Raw genomic sequence first — 26748 nt, forward strand, 5'->3', positions numbered from 1 at the left:
AGTACCTTTTTATACTCTTCTTTTAAGTTAGATAACATTAAGTACGTAAGAGGCCCATCAGTCATGATATATTACATCAACAGAATGAACTGACGATAAACGTTGTTACAGAAAAGGTAACTAGTAATTAAGCAGTTAGTGTAGGGTATGAAAAGAAGTCGTTTTAAAATAGTCCTATTCTTATCTCTAGTGGCCCGTAAGATGGGCTGAATGCTCCATTTGAACACGTTTGGGAAATGACATTATAATAATGCTACGGGTAAAATTTGATAAAGAACCTTAAAGCTGTGCATAGAACGAAGTTGTTTCAAGGCATTCCTATTTTTAGCTTTAGTGCAGCTCTTAAAGGGACGAAGCGTCCCCATTTTGAATATAATAGGGAGAGGACATTACAGTACATATCTAATTTGATGAAGATCCATCAAAAGGTTCATACTAAGAAATCGTTTCAATGTATTTCTATTTTTTGCTCTAGCGACACGCGCTCATTTGAAAAAAGTTTGGAGAGGTCTTTATAATGATAACACAGATCAAAGGCTTGAGAAGACTGGTGGAGGCGGGTTTTGGCAGGTTTCTTTATTATATTTCATTCAGTTAATGCCACTTGTTGACACATCAGATGAAGCAGAGAATGACTCCATTAACAGATTGTCTGTTAACAAATACACTTGCATTAAACCTTTCAGGGGACACATTTTATCTCAAGAAAAGAAACAAACAAATCAAACTTTTGAGATAAGAATAGGAACAAAGCCAACATAATAACTAATTATCCACTCTTCTGCAAATGTATGAAAATCATACTTATATGTATATGTTGTGCTATTAATAGCACACTAATGAATGATTACTGTGCTGATGGTTATAAGTAACAAATCAATCACCAAATATTTATATATTACCATGAAACATCAGCAAGCCTAAATACTTTCTAGTCATTTTCGAAGACCTGTCACAGCTATAAATACATCTATTGATCAATCAGTCTGCTGGCATGATAACACCTACAATGTACATTTTAAATACAAGTAGTAAATTCAATATAGAAGATTCAGGCCTGGTCACTGTGACATCCATAACAAATAATCCTGTTTGTACTAATCTGTCAAACCGAAAGATTATCCTAAATCATTAATACCTCGGACCAGCTGGAACTATGTGAGACCTCACATGAATCAGGAATTTACATAAAATAAACTACAGTCAGTGGTGTAATCGTTGGCATTGATAAATCTTACATAATCTAAATGGTCAGTTTGGCCTGTAACCGGTCAGTGTTGTAAACAGGGCCTGACCACTACTTTATCATTGAAAATTCATCCGCATTGCTCATGAATGGAACTATTTGATGTGGCGCGGAAATTTAAATGTTGTTAGGAATAAAATAAGCACTATCTGATTTCAGAAAGTTACTATTAACTTTGGAAGCAGGTAACTCCACATCCAATAAAAAATTGATGAAGATGCATTAAGCGGTTCATGAGAGGAAGTCTTTTAATTGTATGTCTGTCTTAAGCACTAGCGGGCCTTACCAGGGGCTGTGTACCCCCATTTGAACAAACCTGGGAGAGGATCTTATAACAATGTTGCAGACAAAGTTTTCCATATGAATACACATGATGGTGTCTCTAAATTTTATTTCGGTACGTGTAACATGTGTAAATATTGAGTTCTGCTAAATCTGGTACTAGGAGCGTGGAAGGTAGCTTGCATTTCCTCTACTGTCCATTAACAGGCTAAATCAAACCGAGCCTGCAACATTTTCATTTATGTCGTGTTGGGCAACTTGTGGTTTTCCTCTTTTTCTATGGATGTAAATCCATCCAGAGGTTTATGGGAAGAAGCAGTTCACGAGATCAAGTTGTTTAAAGGCATGTCTATTTCAGCTCTAGTGGCCCCTTTTGTGACCGACCCCTCCCCCCACCCCCGCCACTTACACACACAAACACACTCATTTGAGCAAAACTGGGAGAGAGTATCTTACAATGAAGCTACAAACCAAGCTCATTGACGAACGATCATGTCATGAGAAGAAGTCATTTAAAGTGATTTCTATTTTAGCTCTAGCGCCTCTTAAAGGGATTGAGTGCCCTAATTTGAACACATTATTGAGGAGACCTTATAATGATGCCACATATCAAATTTGATGAAGACATGAAACTTATCATGAGATGTCATTTACAGGTATTTTTTCTGTTTTTGACAGTAAAGGCCTCTTAAATGTTCTAACAAAGTTAGGAGAAAATCTCATTAAGATCCTACAGACCATGTTTGATGAAGATCTATCAAGCAGTTCTCGAGAAGAAGTCGATTGTTCAAAAAATTATTTAGCTCCAGCGGCCCTTAAAAAGGGACAATTGTTACCATTTGAAGACATTTTGGAAAATACGTAGAAATAATATTGCTGACCACGTTTGATGAAGATTCAAAGAGCGTTTCATAACAAGAAGTTATTTTTATTAGCTCTAACAGTCCCTACAAGGGGTCGACTGTCCCCCTTTCAGAGGACATTTTAACGATGATACAGACCAAGTCTGATGAAGATCCATCGAGCGTTTCATGAGAAGGTCATTTTTTTTCTATTTTTAGCTGTCAAAACCTCTTAAAGGGTCAAACAGAACCACTTGAACAAACCTGAGAGAGGACCTTTCAAGAATGCTACAGACCAAGTTTGGTGTAATTCCGACCAGTAATTTCAGAGGAGAATATAATTATGATTATGTAAATTGAGGAAGATGGACGCCAGACCCTCCACATTTACTATTAGCTCACCCTGAACCTTCGGTCCTGATTAGCAATAAAATCCCCGCATTATTCGTCCTTGTCTTACGTACATGACAAACACTGTCATGGATCATCTTCTTGCATATGGCCTACCCTTATCATTATTCATTCTGATAGCTGGCTACTTACAAAAAGTTTAAAAACATTTGTCAAAAACTGTTTCGCTTGTACTCGTCTTCAGCAAACATCAGTACGTACCTACTTATGCTAATATAAAAAGAACAAGTTTGCATTTTTCTCACTGAGTTTTTCTGACTATGGGAAAAGGCTCAACATTACACAGGTTTCATTTTAACCCTTGACAAGGCGGCACACACGTGGTACGATTAGATTACTTTGACTGACAGACATCGAGAGGTCCATTATCTTTATTTTTGCATCATATAACGAAATAACATATTCCTTAATATCAGACATAAATGCAATTAAAGGGAATTCCTATAGCTTTTATGCGCATCTTTCTGCGCAGCCGACACTATTTATGGAAAATTTAAGTGAAGTCAACATTTGTTGAAACATGTGACAGACAATCTTAAATATGAGGAATCTTAAATAACATAACATTTTTGATAAGTTTTATCAGTAATCAATATTGATACTGGTTTATGTTGTATTGACATGCCTGACGTGTATCATGCAACTTGCCATTGGTGGCTATGTTTCGACAGCGCATTTTAGTACAAAGACAGTATTGTTCGTATAATGTTAGACAATTAACTTTGTATTGATATGACAATATCTCCTTCAGATCATTTAGTATTCAGTTATAGAAAGGATTAAGATTTTTTAAACATTTCTTTTAACTTCTAGCAGATATAATCAATTTGGTCAGGTTCGCGCCATTTTTCGTCGGAACAGGTGTTGTATTCAAGCGGTCTTAATATACAATTAAGCCTGGTGACCCATACATTTTTGGCGTTTTTTATGTTCACAATACAATTATCTAAAAACAAGGAAAACAAGAAAGAAATCTATGAAACAGTTTTTTTCAAAATTAAAAAAAGTTCTTTACTATGGGTATTTTTCGTTGAAAATAGTTCACAAAAGTGAATATGAAACAAAATGTTTTGTTTTTTTCATTTGTACCCATAACTGTAATGATATAGTATTACAAATATGACTATGGTATCAAATAAGTATATAAAATCTGTAAATAGAATAAACCTTATTGTGCTGTCTTGATGCATATTTTGGTTAGTATTTATAAAAAAGCAGAAAATTATTAAAATGCTGAAAAATCGCTAGAAGTTTCAGCAACAGTGGGTGTGTTCAAAACCATTTTTCACAAAATCAAGCCTGGTGACCATTGTTTTTATTTGTTCATTGTTTTCAGCACAAATTTCCCTATCATATATCGAGGATTCAACGCAATAAGGGCGTATCTACATATGATTATTATATGTAGATACGCCCTTATTGCGTTGAACCCTCGATATGTGAATTTGAAAAACAAAATTATAAAAAGGAAAAAAACTATAGGAATTCTCTTTAAGTTATTCACGTTTTATGTTTCATAACTTTTGTTTTTATGTTACATCAGCCCAAATATCTATAAAAAGGTTATTATTTCTTTATTCAGCCCTGATCTAGTGTAAAATGCAAAAATGTCAAAATATTGGATTACGTGTCTAATTATTCATAGAAAAGGGAAAATAAGATAAAATAATAAATAAATAAATAAATACATAAATATTAATTTCGGATTAAATTTGTATTTACGCTTGACGTGCATGGAATATTCTGTAAGGCAATGCAACAAATAGATCAGTTTTCTTACTTCGCTTCATGTACTTTTGACCCATGTTTATTCGTGGTGCTAATAATCTAAATCTTACCAATTCACCAACACGCATCGTACTCCAATCGTCCGTTCTTGAATAAATAATCCGATCCGTGTTTAATCTTCTCTTCTTTTACTTAAAATTATTGATACACAAAAGGTTAGTCGTTCAGATTATATACTAGTTCTATTGCATCAGAAAAATTGCCCACGGTTCATGTCCTGCTACACTGTGAAAACCTCACGGAAAATTTTCATGTTCTTTTTTTTTTTGGGATACTAGATTTGATTGTTTCACCATGGAATCGTTCCGATAGAAACGTACATGATTTTTTAATCAAACAGTTTTTATATATCTATAATTGTACAAAGACGGCTCACTCAGTTTTTATACATTTTTATATATTTCAAGGTACGGATCTCCAGATTTTCACTAAAAATGATTTTTCTTTAAAATTAAAGTTTGGTCATATTTTGATTCTAAACTGTCTTAAAAGTGCCAAATCAAGAGAGAAAAAAACATGCCCGAGTCGGGAACCGAATGCGGGCCACCGTGATAATAATATTTTCCAGCGTTCTTAACCAATACACCACGGGGGAATACGTTCTTACGGTCGTTTAATGTAAAGCTTTATAATTAAGGCAGTTTATCCCCGTTACCCCGTTACGAACGCTTTTCAATTTTGAATGAAAAAAAAAAAGTAATATCAACTAACTCTTTTGTGTTTTCATAACATATAATCAATTTCAAAGCCTTCATAACAAATATTGCAATAATTGTCTGGTATCTAAATATTTTCTTTTTTTTGTCGTACGATCTGGAGGTCAGTGCCTTTAATTGTTAGTAATATCTTTTTTCCTTTTACCATATACATTACATGAAAGCTCAAAATTCTATGTTCTGTCTTCAGCATAGTTACACCGTGCAGGATTGCATCAGCTATGACTGTAGTCTGAATCTAACTAGTGCATGTGATTATATACATGTATAGATACAGTATGTCAGTTCCCCTGGATTTATCAAACAAATGACTCGGAAAAAATTGAAGTAAGGACTGAATCTTGTATATAATTCTGACATGAAATAACATAGATTTATTTAACAGTTTTGTAGTTTTAAGGAAAAACTATTGTCATATTTCTTTGAGTAGTTGTGTGTAAAGCTCTTTACTGAGGTAGGTCGTATCAACCCGGAAGTTAACCACGATCAGTCCCATTATAACCATTTCCTTCTCTCGAAAAATATCACTTAATGTTTGTAACAGAAAACAAAAGTATAGGTCTTATTTTGTGCAAGACTTTAGTATTAATATCTGGTTATATAGATAATAAATTAAATTATTACATTTTTAGCCTTGAATATTTCGAACAGTATGTTGGTTTAATATCATTAAAATTATTTCGTTTGATTATTATTCCTTAAAAATATTTGTTACTAATTTTAGTAACACGCTAACTGAAACGTCATTTCTGGCTTCACTGGCCATAGTTGTTGGTGAGGCAGAATATACGCTCTCAAATTTACAGCAAGCTTGCGCAATCTGACTGGAAACAAACAAGAATTTGCCGACCAAAAGATTGAGCAAAGTATGCTGCATCTTATGAGCTAAAATTTAAGCCGCGATTTGCTTCATATGTTGTGCAAAACGATGTTTCAGATAGAATTTGCAAAGAACGGTCACGCTTCGCTGAACTGTGTTTTGATTTTCAAAACCTGATGTTTCAGGCAATAATAAAATGAACACAAAAAATCCGAATGTGTCTTATGATTCCTAATGCAAAACAAGCATATTTGGTTGAACATTAGTGACTATTGACTCGCACATAAAAAAAAAAAAAAAGTTGAAACTAACGTGATTTCCATGTTGCACAGGTGTAGCCTGCAGGATACTGTACCACACTGGGAAAATCATTATTACATGCACAATCCATAATTTAAAGATTGTCAAGTTTGTTGGTTTACTAACCTCACTCATTAGGCTGTATCATGATCTGATATTTTATAGTTGCCATCCCTCACAAATCCAATCACACTCCTAAACATCCTATTGTTCGGACTCTAGATTTACAGACCTGTTGCAACTACAGTTTTTATAAAATTTACAAAATTATTGATTTACAGACTACTCGCTTGTATGAAGGTGATTTGTGATTTTCAGCCAATATGGATGACTTTTTTTCGAAGATGCGAAAATAATAGTGATCAAAACTATCTGAAATTTTTCCTATTACTGGTACTGATGATAAACCCGAACAGATGATTAAGTCGATCACCTTGGAAATATTTGATTGCAATTGGTTATTTATAAAATTGAACACACCATCTAATAGTTTCCATTTACAATACCAACTGGTGTTAATAAAAACAAAATTGGTAAACATTCTGTATAAATAAATGACTTATATTTATCTGTTTAAAAAATATTTATCAAAAATTACTGGGGAAGAGGGCATTTTTTTGAGCATGCTCACTGTCGCCACATGAAGGCCTGACATTGGGTCACTTTTCATTACTTGATTAGGAATGACTGTTGCAGCTTTTTGGGGAAAGTTTCAATATAATACTACGAAGAAAATTTTGTAAATGACAAAGTGTTCGAATTTATCATCAGTCAACCTGCTTACAGTCCCCATTTTACTAACCCCTTTCAGGGTCTCACTTCGTGTGAGTTTGCTTACTAAATATAAATTTGAATTATGTAAAGTTTTCAGTAAATGTTAAGCTTTATTTTGATACGGACCATTGATTACAAATTGTAGAAATAAAAAAGATACAGGTAAAAAACCTCATTTTCTGTTCGGGTTTATCATCAGTACCAGTAGCGTTATATATATGCATGCAATGAGTCAAACATTTCATTTTAAAGTGCAGTTGTATAATTCCGCATATTCAATATACTTATTAGTAGAAGAATGTAAATTTACAGACTAAAAAATAATTATTTGAAATCCTAGACTTACTATATGCAAGCAAACGGTCATAACTGACTCTCAGGCATTTGGCACATTTGTTTGGTCAGTAAATGATGCTGAATGTATGGTTAAGACTACTTATACACATTCCAGGAAAAAAAATCCAGTGCCCATTTAGTATTTACTATATATTCATTAAAGAAAGGCCTTAATCTGCAATTCTGTAGTTAATTATGGCCTGCACTCTTATTCTGTAATTTTTCAACCAAAACTGATATGGTCAAATTTGCACATGCCAACTGTAGCTATAGTTGACATGCCAGTCAAATATTTGCATTAAATTCCCTTTGGCACTTCATACTTGATGTAGTTTTTCCCATCACAGTGGCAGCTTGATGCTTGGATTTCAAAGTCAAAGTATTGGCATAATGCATTTAATATTGTAACATCATTTTAATTGTCTAGTACTATTTTCATGCATTATAATGAAAATTTAATATGGAAGTTTATGCTTTAAAACAATACAGTAAGAGCCCAGTTGCTTTGGTATGACTTGCAGAAAATTTGTACCAAAAATCTCAAAGTCTTGTAAAGAGTCTCAAATTTATGATAAGTTCCTATTATGAGTGGACATGGAAAATTAACATGCAAAAGAAATTGATCACATTTAACCAATTTTATTCATCATTAACAATTTCACTGTGAGAATGTCACAAAATTGCATACTCGGCTGAATACTGATATTCATAACCATTACCCTGCTAAATTAAATTATTTCTATAATGAACTTGTCCCTCTTTCAATTTGGACAGTACCATTAACTGTTAAAAGGGGTGCTTACCAAAAAGATACTGACTGAATGGGGAACAGTGCAGATCATGATCAGACTGCACAGAAGTGATTTACACTGGTCGCAAAGGCAGAATCAGTCGTGTCCAGCATGATAAGGGATAAATGAACATGAAAATACTTGCAAATCACAAGATCAACATGTTTGCTCTCTATGCATTTTTAAAATTCTTCATTTTATGTAAGTCTCGACCATATCTGTACTACTAAGTCCAATAAATGTGATGCATAAATCTGAACCAGAGCTTCATTACAGTAGAATGCTTCTTTTTGCAAAATAAAATTGTTATTACTGGTCTTATTTTATGGTAAAATATGTGACCGGGATGTTAAAACGACAACAGACTATCAGTAATGATACTGTTTCTCTTTGAAAGATTTTAACATTTTATGTTGAAATAAGCAAATATTTTGAAGCCATCAAGCACAGTTTCATCTGGTTAAACATAATAATGAAATGGGGATCATGATGTACTTGAATTTGCAGAAATGCTAATTATTTTGAATTCTGATGTATGGAAGTATTTCATTTATAATTCGAACCGAAAATAGGTATAAAATTAAAATACACGTGCGCAGTGTTTTTTTAGTACCGAAGGAGTGGCAGGGAGGTAGGAGGGGGAAAATTGCATTGTAAAGAGTGAATTAAGGAGAAAGTCATATTTTAGATGAAACTAGTTTTTGTCAAATATGTGTTACACTTTAGAAGAAAATGATTTATAAACTTATTTTCTAGTGTTTTAAATGGTATGGTTTAAATATGTGCAAACAGTTTTGTTTGAAAATATAAAAAGAAGTTTGTAGGGGGATTTATGTCAAAATGGGGAAAATAAATTTTGGAGAGGAGATTTGAGCTGAATTTCACCTTCCCCTAAAATGGCAGAAGAAGCACTGATAAAACTTTTTTTTCAGATTGTATTTAATCGACAGATCTTAAAACATGAAAATCATATTAGCCTCAACAATTAACTGTTTCCTGAAAGCACTTAATGGGTAGCTTCCCACTTCCCCGTAAATGTTGGTCATGTTAGTTAAAGTTTGTTAAACAATATACTTTTTCAAATTTGCATTTTCTTGTTGTAGGTCGTCATGTGATTGCAATATGTAAAAATGGCAGATGTCCAGCAAGCACCAATGATTGACAAAACACTTCCAGATAAATCGGGAGACGGCATCCAGTCAAGCGGAACAAATGGAAATTCCAAGAGTCCGAGCACTCCTGATCAAACAGTTCCAGATCCGAACAAAAAAGTGCTACAACATCAGACTTCAGTCGGGTCAATGGGTTCTCCTGAACCATTGCCATCGGACGATCTACCGGAGGAATTGCTGCAGATTGGATGGAGAAAGTATTGGAGTAAAAGAGAAAATATGCCATATTACTTCAATAAGATAACAAATGAGTCTCTTTGGGAAATGCCACAGCTTCTGCATGTAAGATATGCATGCTTTAACTACGATTTGTTTAATTCTTTACGATAAAGATTGAATTATGTCTCCCACACCACTGTGGGGGGAGACATATTGATTTACTCCTGTCTGTGTGTCGGTCAATCGGTCTGTCGCAAATATTGTCCGCACTCTTAAGTCGAACATTTCTCATCTGATCTTCACTAAACTTTAACAAAGTGTGTTTGCCAATAAGTCCTCGGCCAAATTCGATAACTAGCCAAATCGACCCAGGCACTTCGGAATTATGGCCCTTGAATTACCGAAAATACTGACGCCAGTGATACAGGTCTTGGTGCTTGTCTCCGTCACAAATCTTGTCCGAGCTCTAAGTCAAACAGTTCTCATCCGATCTTCACCAAACTTGAACAAAATGTGTTTGCCAATAAGTCCTCAGCCAGGTTCGATAACTAGCCAGATCGACCCAGGCACTTCAGAATTATGGCCCTTGAATTACCAATAGGTTGCTTACTCCAAAACTTACCAATAGGCTGCTTAGTCCGAAACTTACTCCAAAACTATCAAAGGTATATTTTCTGTGAGTAAACAGTATATAAAGACATACTTACTATTCAGATTATTAGGCAGTTGTGAGAGACATGCCCTTTCCTCAAAAGCAGCTCTAGTTTTGAACATTTTTCAATGTTGGCCAACCATTGAGCACTTTAATTTGACAGTATTGAGATAGTTTTGTAAAAGGCACATTTATATATATTTACTATATATAATATATATGTATATGTATAAAGGAACATTATTTTGTATATATAAAATCATAGTGAACTTGCATGTAGATTTATGTCAAATATTTCATCATTGAAAATAGTTAAAAATTGCAGTGAAATGATTTCTGTTCATTATAGGATCCAACCACTGACCCACTTGGAATTGGTTCAGACCAGGCTCCACACCCCCATGTTGGGGACAAGCGCCTCAGTCGCCCCAGTATAGATATACCCCCCACTGGTCTTCCACAGCACAAGAGGCGGCACAGTGGAGAAGTTCTTGGGAGCCCAACAGCTAAAAGACCTGCTTTTGCTTACAGGTATTAACCCTTTACCTTAAGGCCCCTCAAAAAATTACTTGTTCCACTTAGGCCTAACAAAAAAAATTGTTTGTTTCCAGTGACATGGCCAAAAAAAATAGGGTAGGTAGGTAGGTATTTTTTTTTTTTTTTTTTTTTTTTTTTTTTTAAAACCTAAAACCACCCTAGTTTCAAACAGGGAGATAATAAACCTTATAAACATGCATCCTGTTGTTATGTTTGATTTACACCTGAATGTACAATGACTTTGATGATGTTTTAGCAATATAAAATGCCATTTGATTGTGTATTTAAATATTATGAAATAAATATATGCTTTATGTTTGTGTTTTGTTGTTGTTGTTTTTTCATTTCCAGAGTAGCCCATCCGATTAGCTCAACAGGTAGAGCAGTCGATCTACGGATCAAGTGGTCATAGGATCGTTGTGTCCTATATCATTCATTCTCCGCCACTAATTCATGTGGAGAAGTTGGCAATTACTTGCGGAGGCAATGGTTTATATTTGATTAAACATGAAACTTGAATGAAATCTTGCTGTGGATTCTCTCTTTAAATAATAATTTTAATATTGAATATTATTCAACAACCAACATTTATATTTCAAACTAAAACCAAGTAAAAGCACACTGGCCAGGAATATGATTTGCATCTTTGATCTGCATTGAGATTAATACCATCACCCCCTACCCCAGTCTAAAATTCTGGATTAACTGGAAATGCTAGACAATGGAGTTTTGACTGGTATGCCCAAATTGTGAATTAATAAAGCTGCAAGTGGTTGTTCAACGTCTTACTACTATAAATCCAGGGTTTTCCCTAGGAAATTTATTTTGAGGGACATCATGTCCCCCTAAATTTATTTTTCTGGAAAAAAGAGACTATTTTGGGGGACATGTTAGGATTTGCTTGAATACTTTGATACTCTTTTGGGCTTTTAATAGTTTAAATTGATTGAAATTAACTTTTAATTAATTGGAAAAATTGTTTTTTTTTTGGGAAAACTCATGCCCCCCTTTGCTAAGAAAAGGGGGACATGGACCTCGAAAAGTGGTAAATTTACCACCTTTTTAGGGGCTAGGGAAAACCCTGTAAATCCCATCTAAAACCTGACTTCAAGACTCTGCAGGCCTCGACCTTAACTTTTTTCAGCAGGTCCACCAACTGCTGAAATCTAGGATAGCTGCTCAGACTTTAGTGGACCTCCAATTCTATCACATAAATTGTGATGTTGTAGACGTCATAACTTCATATGACTCAAAGAAACAGGACTTATTTCTAAAATAATTAAAAATGGAAGACTGTAGCAATCTGTTATCCCGAAAAATAATTATTTTGAAAAGTGTCCCAAAATATGGACACAATAATCATCATCCACCCGACGTCGAGCCGTGTTGAAAGTGAAAAAAAAAACATTGATAATTATCGGTAATTATTCTGATGATAAACTAAGTAATCAGCCTTGTTTTCATCATCAATTAACACCCCCTCAAAGAACTAAAAGAAGTGTGTCGGTTATTATGGCATTTGAAGTGGAGATCAAAGCGGTATAGTTGCCCGAGATTGTCATGGCATTACGTCATGTTTTCGCGCCATGTGACACATTACTGTCTGATCGTACTTTCTCGATTCCTTAAATTGTTGAGAAGAAATCAATAAAAAAGTTTTTTCTTTATCTTTTTTTAAAAGCGAATGTGCAATATCCCGAATAAACTGACATGTAAATGTGTCGTGAACGATGATAGTGGATAGCCTACCTCTGTGACCTGTTTGCCCTCAAGGAATTTACATTATTGTTTGAAAAGAATATCTAACAAAGTGTTGTGTCAAAAAATACATGTACTATGAATAATTTAAAACTTATTAAAATCCGCAACAACATCATACTGCTTTATTTTAAAACCACATTTCTATTTACGTTCACGAGGTCACGTAACCTATTCTGCCGTGCTAACAGAAATCTGTTTGCCAAAAATCGTTTTACTCCATTTATTTAAATTGCTGCCGCTTTTTCATTATTTAAGATTTTTAGCTCACCTGAGCACGAAGTGCTCAAAGGTGAGCTTTAGTGATCACCCTGTGTCCGGCGTCCGTCGTCGTCCGTCGTCCGTCCGTCCGTCCGTCCGTCGTCAACAATTTGACTGTTAACACTCTAGAGGTCACATTTTTGACCCAATCTTAATGAAACTTGGTCAGGATGTTACCCTCAATAAAATCTTGGACGAGTTCGATATTGGGTCATCTGGGGTCAAAAACTAGGTCATCAGGTCAAATCAAAGGAAAAGCTTGTTAACACTCTAGAGGTCACATTTTTGGCCCAATCTTAATGAAACTTGGTCAGAATGTTACCCTCAATAAAATCTTGGACGAGTTCGATATTAAGTCATCTGGGGTCAAAAACTAGGTCATCAGGTCAAATCAAAGGAAAAGCTTGTTAACACTCTAGAGGTCACAATTTTGGCCCAATCTTAATGAAACTTGGTCAGGATGTTACCCTCAATAAAATCTTGGACGAGTTCGATATTGGGTCATCTGGGGTCAAAAACTAGGTCACCAGGTCAAATCAAAGAAAAGCTTGTTAACACTGTAGAGGTCACATTTTTGGCCCAATCTTAATGAAACTTGGTCAGAATGTTACCCTTAATAAAATCTTGGACGAGTTCGATATTTGGTTATCTGGGATCATAAACTAGGTCACCAGGTCAAATCAAAGGAAAAGCTTGTTAACACTGTTGAAGCCGCATTTATGACTGTATCTTCATGAAACTTGGTCAGATTGTTAATATTGATGATCTTAAGGTCCAGTTTGAATCTGGGTCATGTAGGATAAAAAACTAGGTCACCAAGCCAAATCAAATGAAAAGCTAGTTTACACTAGAGGCCACATTTATGACCATACCTTAATGAAACTTGGTCAAATCTTGATGATCTATAGCTCAAGTTCAAATCTGGGTTAGGTGGGGTCAAAAACTAGGTCACTAGGTCATATCAAAGGAAAAGCTTGTTAACACTCTAGAGGCCACATTTATGACTATATCTTCATGAAACTTAGTCAGAATGTTAAACTTGATGATCTTTAGGGCAATTTTGAATCTGGGTCATGTCGGGTCAAAAACTAGGTCACCGGGTCAAATCAAAGGAAAAGCTAATTAACACTGTAGAGGCCACGTTTATGACCATATCTTAATGAAACTTGGTCAGAATGTTAATCTTGATAATCTTTAGGTCAAGTTTAAATCTGGGTCAGATGGAGTCAAAAACTAGGTCACTAGGTCATATCAAAGGAAAAGCTTGTTAACACTCTAGAGGCCACATTTTTGACTATATCTTCATGAAACTTAGTCAGAATGTTAAACTTGATGGTCTTTAGGTCAAGTTCGAATCTGGGTCATGTCGGGTCAAATAAAAGGAATAGTTAGTTAACACTTTAGAGGCCACATTTATGACCATATCTTAATGAAACTTGGTCAGAATGTTAATCTTGATGATCTATAGGTCAAGTTTAAATCTGGGTCAGGTGTGTTAAAAAACTAGGTCACTAGGTCAAATCAAAGGAAAAGCTTGTTAAGACTCTAGAGGCCAGATTTATGACTGTATCTTCATGAAACTTAATCAGAATGTTAATCTTGATGATCTTTAGGTCAAGTTCGAATCTGGGTCATGTGGGGGCAAAAACTAGGTCACCGGGTCAAATCAAAGGAAAAGCTAGTTAACACTTTAGAGGCTACATTTATGACCATATCTTAATGAAACTTGGTCAGAATGTTGATCTTGATGATCTTTAGGTCAATAGGTCAGGTGAGCGATACAGGGCCTTCATGGCCCTCTTGTTTAATTTTGTTTTTTGTACATTCTGGTCAAGAGTCTGAATTTTATTACCATAGTATGTACCGTTTATTTACTTTAAGAAAGAAGTAAATAATCAAGATCGCGCTGTTTGAAATTTTACAAAACATTATATGAAAATCTGATCGTTTTTAAAGAATTTTGCCTACATTCTGGTCGATATCTTATTAAAATTGTTATAGAACTCAAACTGTATTAGTTCTCAAGCGGTGTTGAAAATTTGAAGCGATTACATTGAAAAATGAATGCACCATGCGCGTTTATTGTGTCAAAAGTAACCGCGATGTAAATAAGATATTACGATAGGGCGCACGTGTTTGTGGAATGGAAAATTACCAGCATGACGTTTTGATATTTTTACGATTCGCGGGTAAATTCCAGTCAATCCAGGTAATTTTGCCTGATGTATTAATTTCTCAATTTGGTAAAGTTGCCACGTAAAAACCACTCGCCCGATCGGTGGAGTAGTCCATTCGTGCAAAGAGCTATAAAAATAATAATATACTTATTTGCAAAAATATGCGGCCCGATTTTACCGCTAAAAAAGTTTAGGGTCGGCGGTAAAAAAATAGGGTAGGTCGGGCCACCGGAAACAAACAATTTTTTTTTTTACGCCTTATGTACATGATTGTGTATTTCAGTTTAAAAAACAGGATGTGTAGGTAGGTTAAAATTTCTTAAACCCATGTATGGATGTATCTCATGTTAGATAGCTAATGTTTGTCATTGAAGCTTTAAACAGGAAGTTATAAAATGTGTTATTTTTGTGTTACTGGTAATTGTAAAGTAATAAGAGTTCACAGTCAGTTGTAAATATACTTGCATTTCCCTTGGGTTTTAAGAAATGAAATATGAACCAGAACATTTAAATTTTGACAGTTTATAGAATAATTATATCAGACTTACCATAACACCTTTATCTACTATGTTAAGTTTGATGCCCTTTTAGAATAATACATGTCATTGAAGTTCGTCTGTATTAAGTTTACCAAATTGGCAGTTCAGGCAATGATAGTGATTATTGTACCTGAGTCAGGGTGAGGTTCATTAGGCATTTTTAGCTCTACTGTACAAAGTGTATGTAGAACTGGCATACTTGCCCTTTTGCGAGCCTCAAAATCCATGTTTAGAGCTTGGATATTTAAAGTTTTTTTTTATGCACTTCATCTAATCTCTGGTATTACTGAATAGATTTGCTACAAACTTCAGAAAGTTGTTCCAAACCACCCACATCATATCAAACAAGGGCCATAACTCTCACAGTGTTCGAAATTCACGGTAGTCCGACAGCCCGTGGCTACCAAATTTCAGCTCGGGCTACCGATTTTCCACAGGTACAAGCCCGACTGGGCTACCGAATTTTCCTCATTTGTTTAAAAAAAAACATGCTTATTAAACGAGTACTGCATCATGATTTTCCAGACTGAGAAACGCTTATGGAATTATTGGTTTGCACTCTTACGTGTTGACAATCAAACACAGTGTCAAAGACGTAACCGCAGCTCTAATTGGCTGAATACAATCACCTCTAGCGTAACGGATAATTTGATTAGCTTTCACACTTCTCGCGAAAATCTCACAAGTACCTGCAGTAGGTGGAGCTTAAATTATGCTATCAGCGTGTGTGTTATGTGTATTCAGCACTCGGTATTACATCTTACAAATTGTCAACAGTCCGAGTTGCAGTAATTGGCGAGTGCGGATCCTAAAAACTTGGGCATAACAGTTTAGATTTTGTTTTGGCAAGGAGTGTCATGTCCGATGATTTTGGACTCTGACGATGCTGATCTGGACTGGAGTATTTCGAGTTAAAATTTTTCAAAAACATGGCAAACATGTACTGTATGTCTTTTTTACTACTTCAAACATGCATATATAGAGATGTCTGTAAAACAAAATGTTATATGGTGCAAAAATTATGTATTTTAAGGTGTTAAAGTTCGGGCTAGTGAAATTGGTGTCCGGCTTGGAAATTTTTTAATCTGGTAGCCCGAACGGGCTATTGGATTCAAATCTGAATTTCGTACACTGCTCTCACTCAAATATTTCATTATTTGTACCCCTTTTATACTTAGAATTTTAATGTATTTCTGTCTATGTTATTTCTTAATTTATTTGATTCAGACTTTAAATTATTGTTCCTCTTCATCACCCACATCATGAGGTCCATAACTTTGAAGTTAATATTTCATAAATTATGCCGCATTTTTCCTTAAAATTTCAAATTAAAAGTCATTCTGTCTCTGTTGTTACAAAATGTACAAAATGGATTTGTTTCAGACTTGAAGTAGTGGTTCCTCGTTATCCACATGATATGACACAGGGGTCATAACCCCTGCACCAGTATTTCATGAATTATATCCCTTTACTTGAAATTTCAGGATCAAGTTTTGATGGACTATCACTATATCTCTGTTGTTACTAAATTGATTAGATTCAAACTTGAAATAGTTGTTTCTCATCATATGACACAAGGTCAGTTACTCTGGCACAAATACTTCGTGAATTCTTAATGGATTTAATTCAGTCTTAAAATAGTTGTCCCATATCATTACCTACATATGGCATAGGATCCATTACTCTGGCAGAAATAGTCAATGAATAATGCCCTTTTATACTTCAAATGTTTTGTTAACATTTTTAATTGTTTTGACTCAATCTGTGTTTAATAGGTGGAATTATATTAATTCATTTCAGTCCATTTTGGAACTTTGAGATGCCAACAAATGCAGTAATTTTTGAGAGAGCACCATGTGTTCTGCCCCCACCACATCCAGAGATAGAGTTGATGAGAGCACAGATGGTACACAAGTTACGACAACATTACCAAGAACTGTGTCATTCTAGAGAAGGTAAATATTTCTTAAAACAGCAAGTTAATCCTTGAATTTTATCAGATTAGTGGATGAGATGATAACATTTAATTCCATTAGAGGTATTTCTCACTAGATTTTTAGCTTGACTTTGAAATTTTTCAGAGAGCCAATGTTGTCACCCTATCTGCATCAAATAAGTTTTGCATGTAAGCAGGTTTATTTAAAACTACTAGACCTAATGCTTTCAAATTTCAAAGATTTATTTGGCAGTATGGTGTACTCTCACAGGACAAGGAACATTACTCTTGCTTTTATTATACACCCGAAGTGACGAATTATGTTAAAACGCCAGTGTCCGTCTGTCTATCCTTTAGCAATTTCATGTCCGCTCTGTAACTCTTGAACCCCTTGAAGGATTTCGAAGAAACTTGACTCAAATGTTAACCACATCGAGACAATGTGCAGAGTGCATGTTTTGGATGGCTCGCTTCAAGGTCAAGGTCACACTTAGGGATCAAAGGTCATATGAGTTTGTCAACGTCCATGTTCCAGATTTCTTACTTGATTGTGCTCTCTTAAGGACATCTGTTCTTTTAAGTTCAAATGTATTGAAATTATTTGCTTCTTAGTAACATCCTTAACTTTTTGCCTGATATATTTCTTCGCCATTCCTCACACAGACCTATTGGGCGGGAGATACCAATTCATAATACATTGAATTTGCTTGTTAACATAGAAATTTTGTAACAGTTTTGTGTTTAAGCAATTTTCTCAGGAATTACTTGACCAATTTTTCAGATTCTCTTCCCTTCTTTGGCATCATGGGATGACCTCACATGGCAAGTTTCATAAGTCTGGTTTACATAATTAATTTTTAGCAAAAGTATGCCTATTTTCTAGCTTAGAAAAGTTGCTAAAGCTTTTGTATGTAAGCTAGTATTAGGTGTAAGGGTTTAAATAGTTTGAATTAAACAGCTTTTGTTTAAATAGTTTAAACTTTAGCCCAGGAAACATATCAATGTGTTGAATATAGATCAGTGATGAAGCACGAACTGTGGAGCAGAGATATATAAGAATATTGTGTAGTAAGATTTTACATGTGAATGTTTTATTTTTACAGGCATAGATGCACCAACAGAGTCATTTAACAGGTGGTTGTTAGAACGTAAAGTTGTAGACATGGGTCATGATCCATTGTTTCCGACGGTATGCCATAATGAAGTATCACAGTCAATGTACAGGGAAATTATGAACGATATTCCAGTGAAACTTGTGAAGCCAAAGTATTCTGGAGATGCCAGGAAGCAGTTACTGCGATATGCAGAGGCAGCTAAGAAGATGATAGATTCAAGGTAATTTTGTGTAGACTTTTTTTGACACCACTTTTCAGGGTTTTCAGACATAAAAAGGGCCTGCCCACTTTGCTCATTAGGAAGAGTGCAGATCTACGGTTCAAGGGGTCACGAGTTTGATCCCTAGGCGAGGCATAATTTATGTTACCCATGACAATTTGATAAGACATTATGTCTCAGGTTGTTTCATCCTCCACCTCTGATTCATGTGGAGACGTTGGCAGTTACTTGTGCCAGTGTGAAGAACAGATTAGTACTGGAACAGAATACAGGAAGACTGGTTAGGTACATAACTGAAATACTGCTGAAAAGTGGTGCTAAACCCCAAACAAACAGACATAAAAAAAAGTTTGCTCAGGAGAGCCATGCTTCACCATCGTCATTTCCTGTAAAAGTTAATTTTCCCCAGACCATGTGAAAATTTAACAGAAGATACGTCAAGCTATCTTACATGTGTTGTGAACTCTTACACCACCTTAACAAGCAGGAAAGTCACCAGAGTGACCTGAACTGTGTAATGTGACTTATAACAAAGAAAATAAAAATTGCCTTGCGATCAGATGATGTGAACTGGACTTGAATTGTTGCTATGTGAACTTTCAAAAAAAAGGTAAAACTCTTTCATACTTAAAGTTTTTTGGCACTCTTCACTTTCTGGATTTAACTTTAGTACAATATAAGATAAAGACTTGAAACTTAAAATGTATCTTTATCATCATCATCTGCATGTGTGGTAACAATCCCCATAACTCTGATTTGTATTTTTAACCAAATTATGCCCCTTTCATACTTTTTGACAAATCTCTTTTTCTTCACATAACTTTGGTACTATATAAGATAATGACTTGAAACTCAAAATATATCTTTACCATTATCATCTGCATGTGTGGTAACAATCCCAATAACTCTAATTTGTGTTCTTTACAGAATTGTGCCACTTGGTGTATCTTCCTTTGAAAGTGGAGGTCTCTTATTGACATATATATTCATTTTACTGTCAAATCGCCGAATAGTGGAGCGCGCTGTCTTACGGACATTAATTAATTAAATTGTTTCTATTGCAGAGGAGGGACGCCTGAGGGTAGAAAAGTTGTAAAATGGAATGTAGAGGAGACGTTTACTTGGTTACGGAAACAAAATGCTGTTTATGAAGATTACTTGGTAATTTAACATCATAATATACTAGTACTTTCTTTAGAAACTAGTGTCTTCTCCCAAATCAGTATATCTTGGCTAATTTTCATTTTTAAAAATGAGGCAAGAAATGAAAAAAATATTACAACTACGGTATATATTTGAATTACATTTTGAGATAAGGAATGAAAAAGAAACCAGTTTAACTTAGTTTTAAGCATTAGTTAATCAAGCTGGCATTCAGTACAGTATCATTAATTTATGAGTGTCATTTTGACTAGAACTTTAGTGATAAAGAAGCTTGTTAGCTTATCTAAGGCTTCGCAGAACATTTACTCCACATGAAAATAATTTGTCAGATAATGACATTTTGTATTGTGACTTGCCACATCATGGAGACGGATTGTCTTGCAGTCAGATTAACAGAAGACACTTCAGAGTTAAGTACTACTTAAGTAGCATGTCAGTCATTTGTTAGGTTGTAAAAAAAATCTTAATCAAGCTTACTACATTTTTGCAGGAGAGATTGGCACATTTGAAGAGGCAGTGTCAACCCCATGTAACAGAAGCAGCTAAAACATCTGTAGAGGGAATCTGTACCAAAATGTATAATATGGCATGTGAAATGGCCAAAAAGATCTCCGATAAACACTGGGAACTTCTCAGAGAATTTAATATAAATGGTATGTGCAGATTTTTAAATAGTTGCTTTGGATTTTTGTTGGGTTTAATGTCACACTGACACAATGGCAACTTTCAAAAAGTTGACAGTGGAGGAAGACCTCAGATGCCCTTCCAGGAATTAGTGCAGGCGTGGTCGGGGACCTGGGTAGAACCGCCTACCTTTCATAACTTTATTAAGGATGGCTTCCTAGCATGAAAGAATTATACACCCAAAGTGAGATGAGTCGTGCCATAGGAAAACCAACATAGTGGCTTTGCGACCAGCATGGATCCAGACCAGCCTGCGCATCCGCGCAGTCTGGTCAGGATCCATGCTGTTCGCTTTCAAAGCCTATTGCAATTAGAGAAACTGTTAGCGTACAGCATGGATCCTGACCAGACTGCGCGGATGCGCAGGCTGGTCTGGATCCATGCTGGTCGCAAAGCCATTGTGTTGGTTTTCTCATCGAGCGGCTCAGATTTGAACTCGCAGCACTGAGGGACAAGTGATTCAAAGTCAACATATTGCCGTAGAGGCCCTCGCTACTTTAGTTGAAAGAAGTAAGTGATAAAATGATGCCTGAATCTGCCAACTGCAGTGCTGCATGTGTTGGACTGGTCATCATGTTGTACAAATCACAGAAATAGTTGACAATGACAAACGTTTATTTGAAGTAGTGGCCACCTGCCCAAAATCAAAATATGCATGTATATTCAATCAACAGAATTCCGGCTTTGAAAATTGTACATTGTACTTGAGTGTTTGAAAAGTAAACTGTATAGACTATTTTTAAAGAAATACTTTTTTATTAAAGAAAGTATGGTTTTGGCCTAGATTTATTGATACAAATTCCTTGGAAAGTACATGTATAGAAATTCATGAAATATGTTAGATTACCACCAAGCTCGAAAAAACATATTAACTTTATTCTGCCAATGTTTCAAGCAACAGAGATGACAGAAATCTGTTCTATTGACAAGTTTGATAATATTTCAGAAATCCAACAGCCACCTGAGCCGATTCACCGGCGGAAAGTGTTTTGTTATCCTGTACACATGGTAGTACCTTCTCCTCGATTACAAATAGTGGAGATGTCACAGGAAAATGAACAACATCTCCTCAAGTATAGAGGAGAAACTCTCAAAATAAACAGTTCTCATTTTTATAAACTTGTAAGTTTTGTTAGGATGTGATATTTTTGTAGTTTATTGAAATTGATTCTAATTGCCAACTCTTGATATTTTTGGGAATACTTCAAAAAGGTCCAGTGTAGAAGAATAAGGTTACAGCACTGTAACCAAATGTATAAACTAACTTTGTTAGCTAATACATTTCCAAACATATTTCTAATGTGCTTACATGAAAAAAGTAGGACTGTTTCACTGCTTACATTACTGAAATATGATAAAATGATTCTCAGTGCAAAATGTTTAAAAAAAATTCTGGATTTGAAATTTAACTACTTCTTTGTTTAATAATTTTGCATGTGGGTCAATTGATATATCAGTGTATGATCAGTATTTGCCAGTTAATTGATCTATCAGTACAAAATTTTCAGTCAGTTACTGCTATAATGAATATTATTTATGGCTGGGATATTGACTATTTTTATACAATGGTTTCCAGGAACAACTTTACAAGATCTCTTGCCGTGATGACCCCAGGTTTGATCACTATCTTACTCGAGTCTGGTCATTATTACGGAGGTACCATGTAAGTGTCTTCAGTTGTAGATTGTCTCCTGTTTATGTATCTACAGTAGATAAATCAAACTCCGAAAGATTTAAAATTTCTGAAATGATAGGAGTATCACAGGAGCTTGTGGTGAGCTATTAGTGTACATGGATACTGACATGACCATGGTTTAAGGACGTATGCTAGAATTAGGTGCGAAAATTTTCCCAATAACAGAATTCCTTTAAACTTTGGATATTGAAGGACAATCATCTAAGAAACAAAAAAATGCAATAAAAATCAAAGGTCACCGGTATCGAAAAAGAGTTATCTGCCCTTGAAAACGGCATTTCCCCCAAAAATGACGTTTTCAAGGGCAGATAACTCATTTTCGAATCCGGTGACCTTTGATTTTTGTTTCTTAGATGATTGTCCTTCAATATCCAAAGTTTAAAGAAATTCTGTTATTGGGAAAATTTTCGCCCATCTCATATACAGGGAATTCTAGCGTACGCCTTTAATATAATTTTGACATCTTTTCTGAACGTTGTTATATTTGTTTTTTGCATAGAACTCTCCCATGGCTTAACTTTTGAAACTAAACAAGGTTCACAATGCACAAACAGGTAAAATTGGTATAAGGAAGTTTTAAAAATTAAAATGGACTATCCTTTTAAAGGTGGTCAATCACATTTAAACAACATTTAATGACATTTTTTACTTTTTGTATATTCTGGTAGGGAATTATTTAAGGAACAGAAAGACCGATTACATAGAGTTAGATTCCTATTTGAAATGTATATATTATTATTTTTATAAAATTTTGTAATTACTCCCCTTTAATATGAAAGTATATAAAAAGCTGGGTATTTCTTTTTATTTCGATACAATGTCTAGTTTTACATTTGCATTTGATAGATATATCAACTATTGAACAATCTGAACCAAAATGCAAGTTTAAAAGCTGTGTGTAGCTTCTGAATTCATTTATTTCCAATCTATCTTGGTTGCGCAACCAAGATAGGCAAAGGGAGGTAATAATAATTTTTCAAACTTGCGTTTCTAATGAATTCCATCTAAATACATAATTTTTAATGCAAATATTTTACAAATATATTACAATATGTCTTATATTTATACATTTCCTTAAACTTTATAAAATTTATACTTATGATAAAATAACTCTATCTTGTTTGGGCAACCAGGATAGGAAAATGAAATTTTAAAAATACCTCCAGTGAAAATCTAATTTGTATTAAGTGTTAAGTGAACATAAATGAGTGTAAATGATCAGATGCTAAAGTTTCAAACAAATCCGTTACATAGCCAAAATCTGATTATCCACCTTTAATGCTTACCTTTAACCTGTAGTCTGCTGGCAGCAAATTATTCTGCCTTTTGGACCAGTGCAGACCAAGGTCACATCTGTGCAGGTTGATCTTGGTCTGCACTGGTCGCAAAGGCAGAATAACTAGCTGCCAGCAGGCTAATTCGTCTCCTGCCGGTGGAACACTGGAGGAGACTATAGGAATGCAGCCCGTCCTTCTGTCCATAAATCTGAATCCTGCAATTACTCAAAAAGTATTCAAACTAGGTTCATAAAACTTGGCATGTGGGTAGAGGACAATCTGTAGATTATGCACGTACATGACTTATGGTTGTTGGTCAAAGGGCAAGGTCACTCATGAAGGTCAATTGTTTCTGTTCCATAACTTTTATATGTATTGATGGATTATCTTAGTGCTACACAGAAATGTTTCCCATGATGAGACAGTGTATCAGTACATGACCTATGCTTGTTGGTCAGAGGTCAAGGTCACTGTTGAAAGTTTTCCTCCTGTAGGGGACTTCTGTATTGCCGCTGCAATACTTGTTCATTAGTTTTGTCTGTGAAGGCTAATCTTGGTCTGCACTGTTTTGCTGTTCAGTCAGTAAATTTTCAGTGAGCACCCCTTTGAATAATAAGTGGTACTGCCCAAATTGAATGATGAACCATTCCATTTTAGAAATTAAGCAGGGTAAAGATTAATATTGTTTCAATCTTTAGTAAAGAACTAGTGTACTTTCAAACTTGCAGTAGCATTCAAGACAAAACCATTACAAAAATATTTTCTTGAATTAACTAGTATTAATAATAGTTTAAACTGTACATTTTATTCAAGTAATTTTATGTGTTCTGTTACTAATTTCAGACTCTGTTTGGTACACAGCCAAATGAAGGTCTCAGTCTACAAGGTGCCCTGCCGTTATCTGTGTTCGAATGTTTGCATCGTGTGTTTGGCGTTACCTTTGAATGTTTTGCATCTCCACTCAACTGTTACTTCAGACAGTATTGTTCAGCATTTCCCGATACGGATTCATATTTCGGCTCCAGAGGGTAATTATGTCTCCCCCAGGAGACATATTGTTTTTGCCCTGTCCGTCCGTCCGTTCGTCCGTACGTCACACTTCATTTCCGAGCAATAACTGGAGAACCATTTGACCTAGAACCTTCAAACTTCATAGGGTTGTAGGGCTGCTGGAGTAGACGGCCCCTATTGTTTTTGGGGTCACTCAGTCAAAGGTCAAGGTCACAGGGACCTGAACATTGAAAACCATTTCCGATCAATAACTAGAGAACCACTTGACCCAGAATGTTGAAACTTCATAGGATGATTGGCCATGAAGAGTAGATGACCCCTATTGATTTTGGGGTCACTCCGTCAAAGGTCAAGGTCACAGGGGCCTGAACATTGAAAACCATTTGTGATCAATAACTAGAGAACCACTTGACCCAGAATGTTGAAACTTCATAGGATGATTGGTCATGAAGAATACATGACCCCTATTGATTTTGGGGTCACTTCGTCAAAGGTCAAGGTCACAGGGGCCTGAACATTGAAAACCATTTCCAATCAATAACTAGAGAACCACTTGACCCAGAATGTTGAAACTTCATAGGATGATTGGTCATGAAAAGTAGATGACCCCTATTGATTTTGGGGTCACTCCATCAAAGGTCAAGGTCACAGGACCCTGAACATGGAAAACCATTTCCGATCAATAACTAGAGAACCACGTGACCCAGAATGTTAATCCTTAATAGGATGATTGGTCATGCAGAGTAGATGGCCCCTAACGATTTTAGGGTCACTCCATTAAAGGTCAAGGTCACAGGGGCCTGAACATTGAAAACCATTTCCGGTCAGTAACTTGAGAACCACTTGACCCAGAATGTTGAAACTTAATAGGATGATTGGTCATGCAGAGTAGATGACCCCTAACGATTTTAGGGTCACTCTGTGAAAGGTCAAGGCCACAGGGGCCTGAACATGGAAAACCATTGCCGATCAATAACTTGAGAACCTCTCGACCCAGAATGTTGAAACTTCATAGGATGATTGTTCATGCAGAGTAAATGACCCCTATTGTTTTTGGGGTCACTCCGTTAAAGGTCAAGGTCACAGAGGCCTTAACATTGATAACCAGTTCTGATCAATAACTAGAGAACCACTTGACCCAGAATGTTGAAACTTCATAGGATGATTGAACACGCAGAGTAGATGACCCCTATTGATTTTGGGGTCAGTCTATTAAAGGTCAAGGTCACAGGAGTCTGTTCATGTAAAATCATTTTTTGGAAATAACTTGAGAACCACTTGACCTACAATGTTGAAACTTAATAGGATGATTGGACATGCAGAGTAGATGACCCCTATTTATTTTGAGGTCACTTGATCAAAGGTCAAGGTCACAGGAGCCTGAACAGTGACTTGAGAACCACTAGGCCAAGAGTGTTGAAATTTAGCGGGATGACTGGACATGCCAAGTAGATGAGCCCTATTACAGTCAACCATCAGTGTCTCTTTGACTTTCGCTCCTGACCCCTATTGACTTCTTGCCTATAGGACTTTGCATTGGGGGAGACAGGCGCTTTTTTACAAAAGCATTTTCTAGTTGTTTAATGTATTTGTTGTGACCTTCATTTACTTAAAAGTTTTAATGTTTAACAGCCTTATTTTTTTCAGGTCAATAAGGGAGGACTAGTAAAAGTTTTATATACCCTCCAAAATTTTTGTGGGGGGTGGGTGGATGGTGGGGGGCACTTAGTGTTACCATCTGTCCGAATTTGTGTTGTGTGTATCTCAAAAAGTATTTGATCCAGAGTGTTCAAACCTCACAGGAGAGTTATTTAATATGTGAAGTTGGGCACCTGCTGTTTTAATTGGGATTTATTCAGCCAGACCAGAGTTATAGCCCTTAACTTGGTCAAAAATATGCATAAAAAGGGCCTAAAAGGGTATGTTGCATGCATCTCAAAAAATATTTCACCTATGATTATGATAATTATAGGAGAATCATTCAGCCTTTAAAGTTGTGCACCTTGGGTTTTGTTAGGGATTTTTATCAGTCAGACCAGAGTTGTGGCCCTTGACTTAGTCAATAATATGCATAAAAAGGTTTG

The 26748-nt window shown here is 35.4% G+C and overlaps 2 protein-coding genes across 3 annotated transcripts in view; one reads left to right on the forward strand and one right to left on the reverse strand.

The window, feature by feature from the left end:
• The window catches only part of LOC123549247 (eukaryotic translation initiation factor 2 subunit 2-like), a 33202-nt gene extending 28431 nt beyond the window's left edge, over positions 1–4771 (reverse strand). Inside the window, exon 1 of the mRNA XM_053545542.1 lies at positions 4620–4771. Coding sequence (XP_053401517.1) covers positions 4620–4637 — 18 coding nt within the window. The 5' untranslated portion in view covers positions 4638–4771. The remainder of the gene's footprint in view (positions 1–4619) is intronic.
• Positions 4772–6029: 1258 nt separating this feature from the next.
• The window catches only part of LOC123549245 (mRNA (2'-O-methyladenosine-N(6)-)-methyltransferase-like), a 36571-nt gene continuing 15852 nt past the window's right edge, over positions 6030–26748 (forward strand). For both annotated transcript variants that reach the window (XR_008371306.1, XM_045337170.2), the window contains exons 1-10: positions 6030–6151; positions 9410–9760; positions 10639–10820; positions 17362–17516; positions 18601–18832; positions 19897–19993; positions 20487–20649; positions 21627–21802; positions 22257–22343; positions 24497–24681. Coding sequence is in view for 1 of the 2 variants with exons in the window: in XM_045337170.2 (XP_045193105.1) it covers positions 9437–9760; positions 10639–10820; positions 17362–17516; positions 18601–18832; positions 19897–19993; positions 20487–20649; positions 21627–21802; positions 22257–22343; positions 24497–24681 (1601 nt within the window). In the remaining variant the exon portion in view is untranslated. The remainder of the gene's footprint in view (positions 6152–9409; positions 9761–10638; positions 10821–17361; positions 17517–18600; positions 18833–19896; positions 19994–20486; positions 20650–21626; positions 21803–22256; positions 22344–24496; positions 24682–26748) is intronic.

The sequence above is a fragment of the Mercenaria mercenaria genome, chromosome 6 (assembly GCF_021730395.1).
Source record: "Mercenaria mercenaria strain notata chromosome 6, MADL_Memer_1, whole genome shotgun sequence".
Taxonomy (NCBI): Eukaryota; Metazoa; Mollusca; class Bivalvia; order Venerida; family Veneridae; genus Mercenaria; species Mercenaria mercenaria.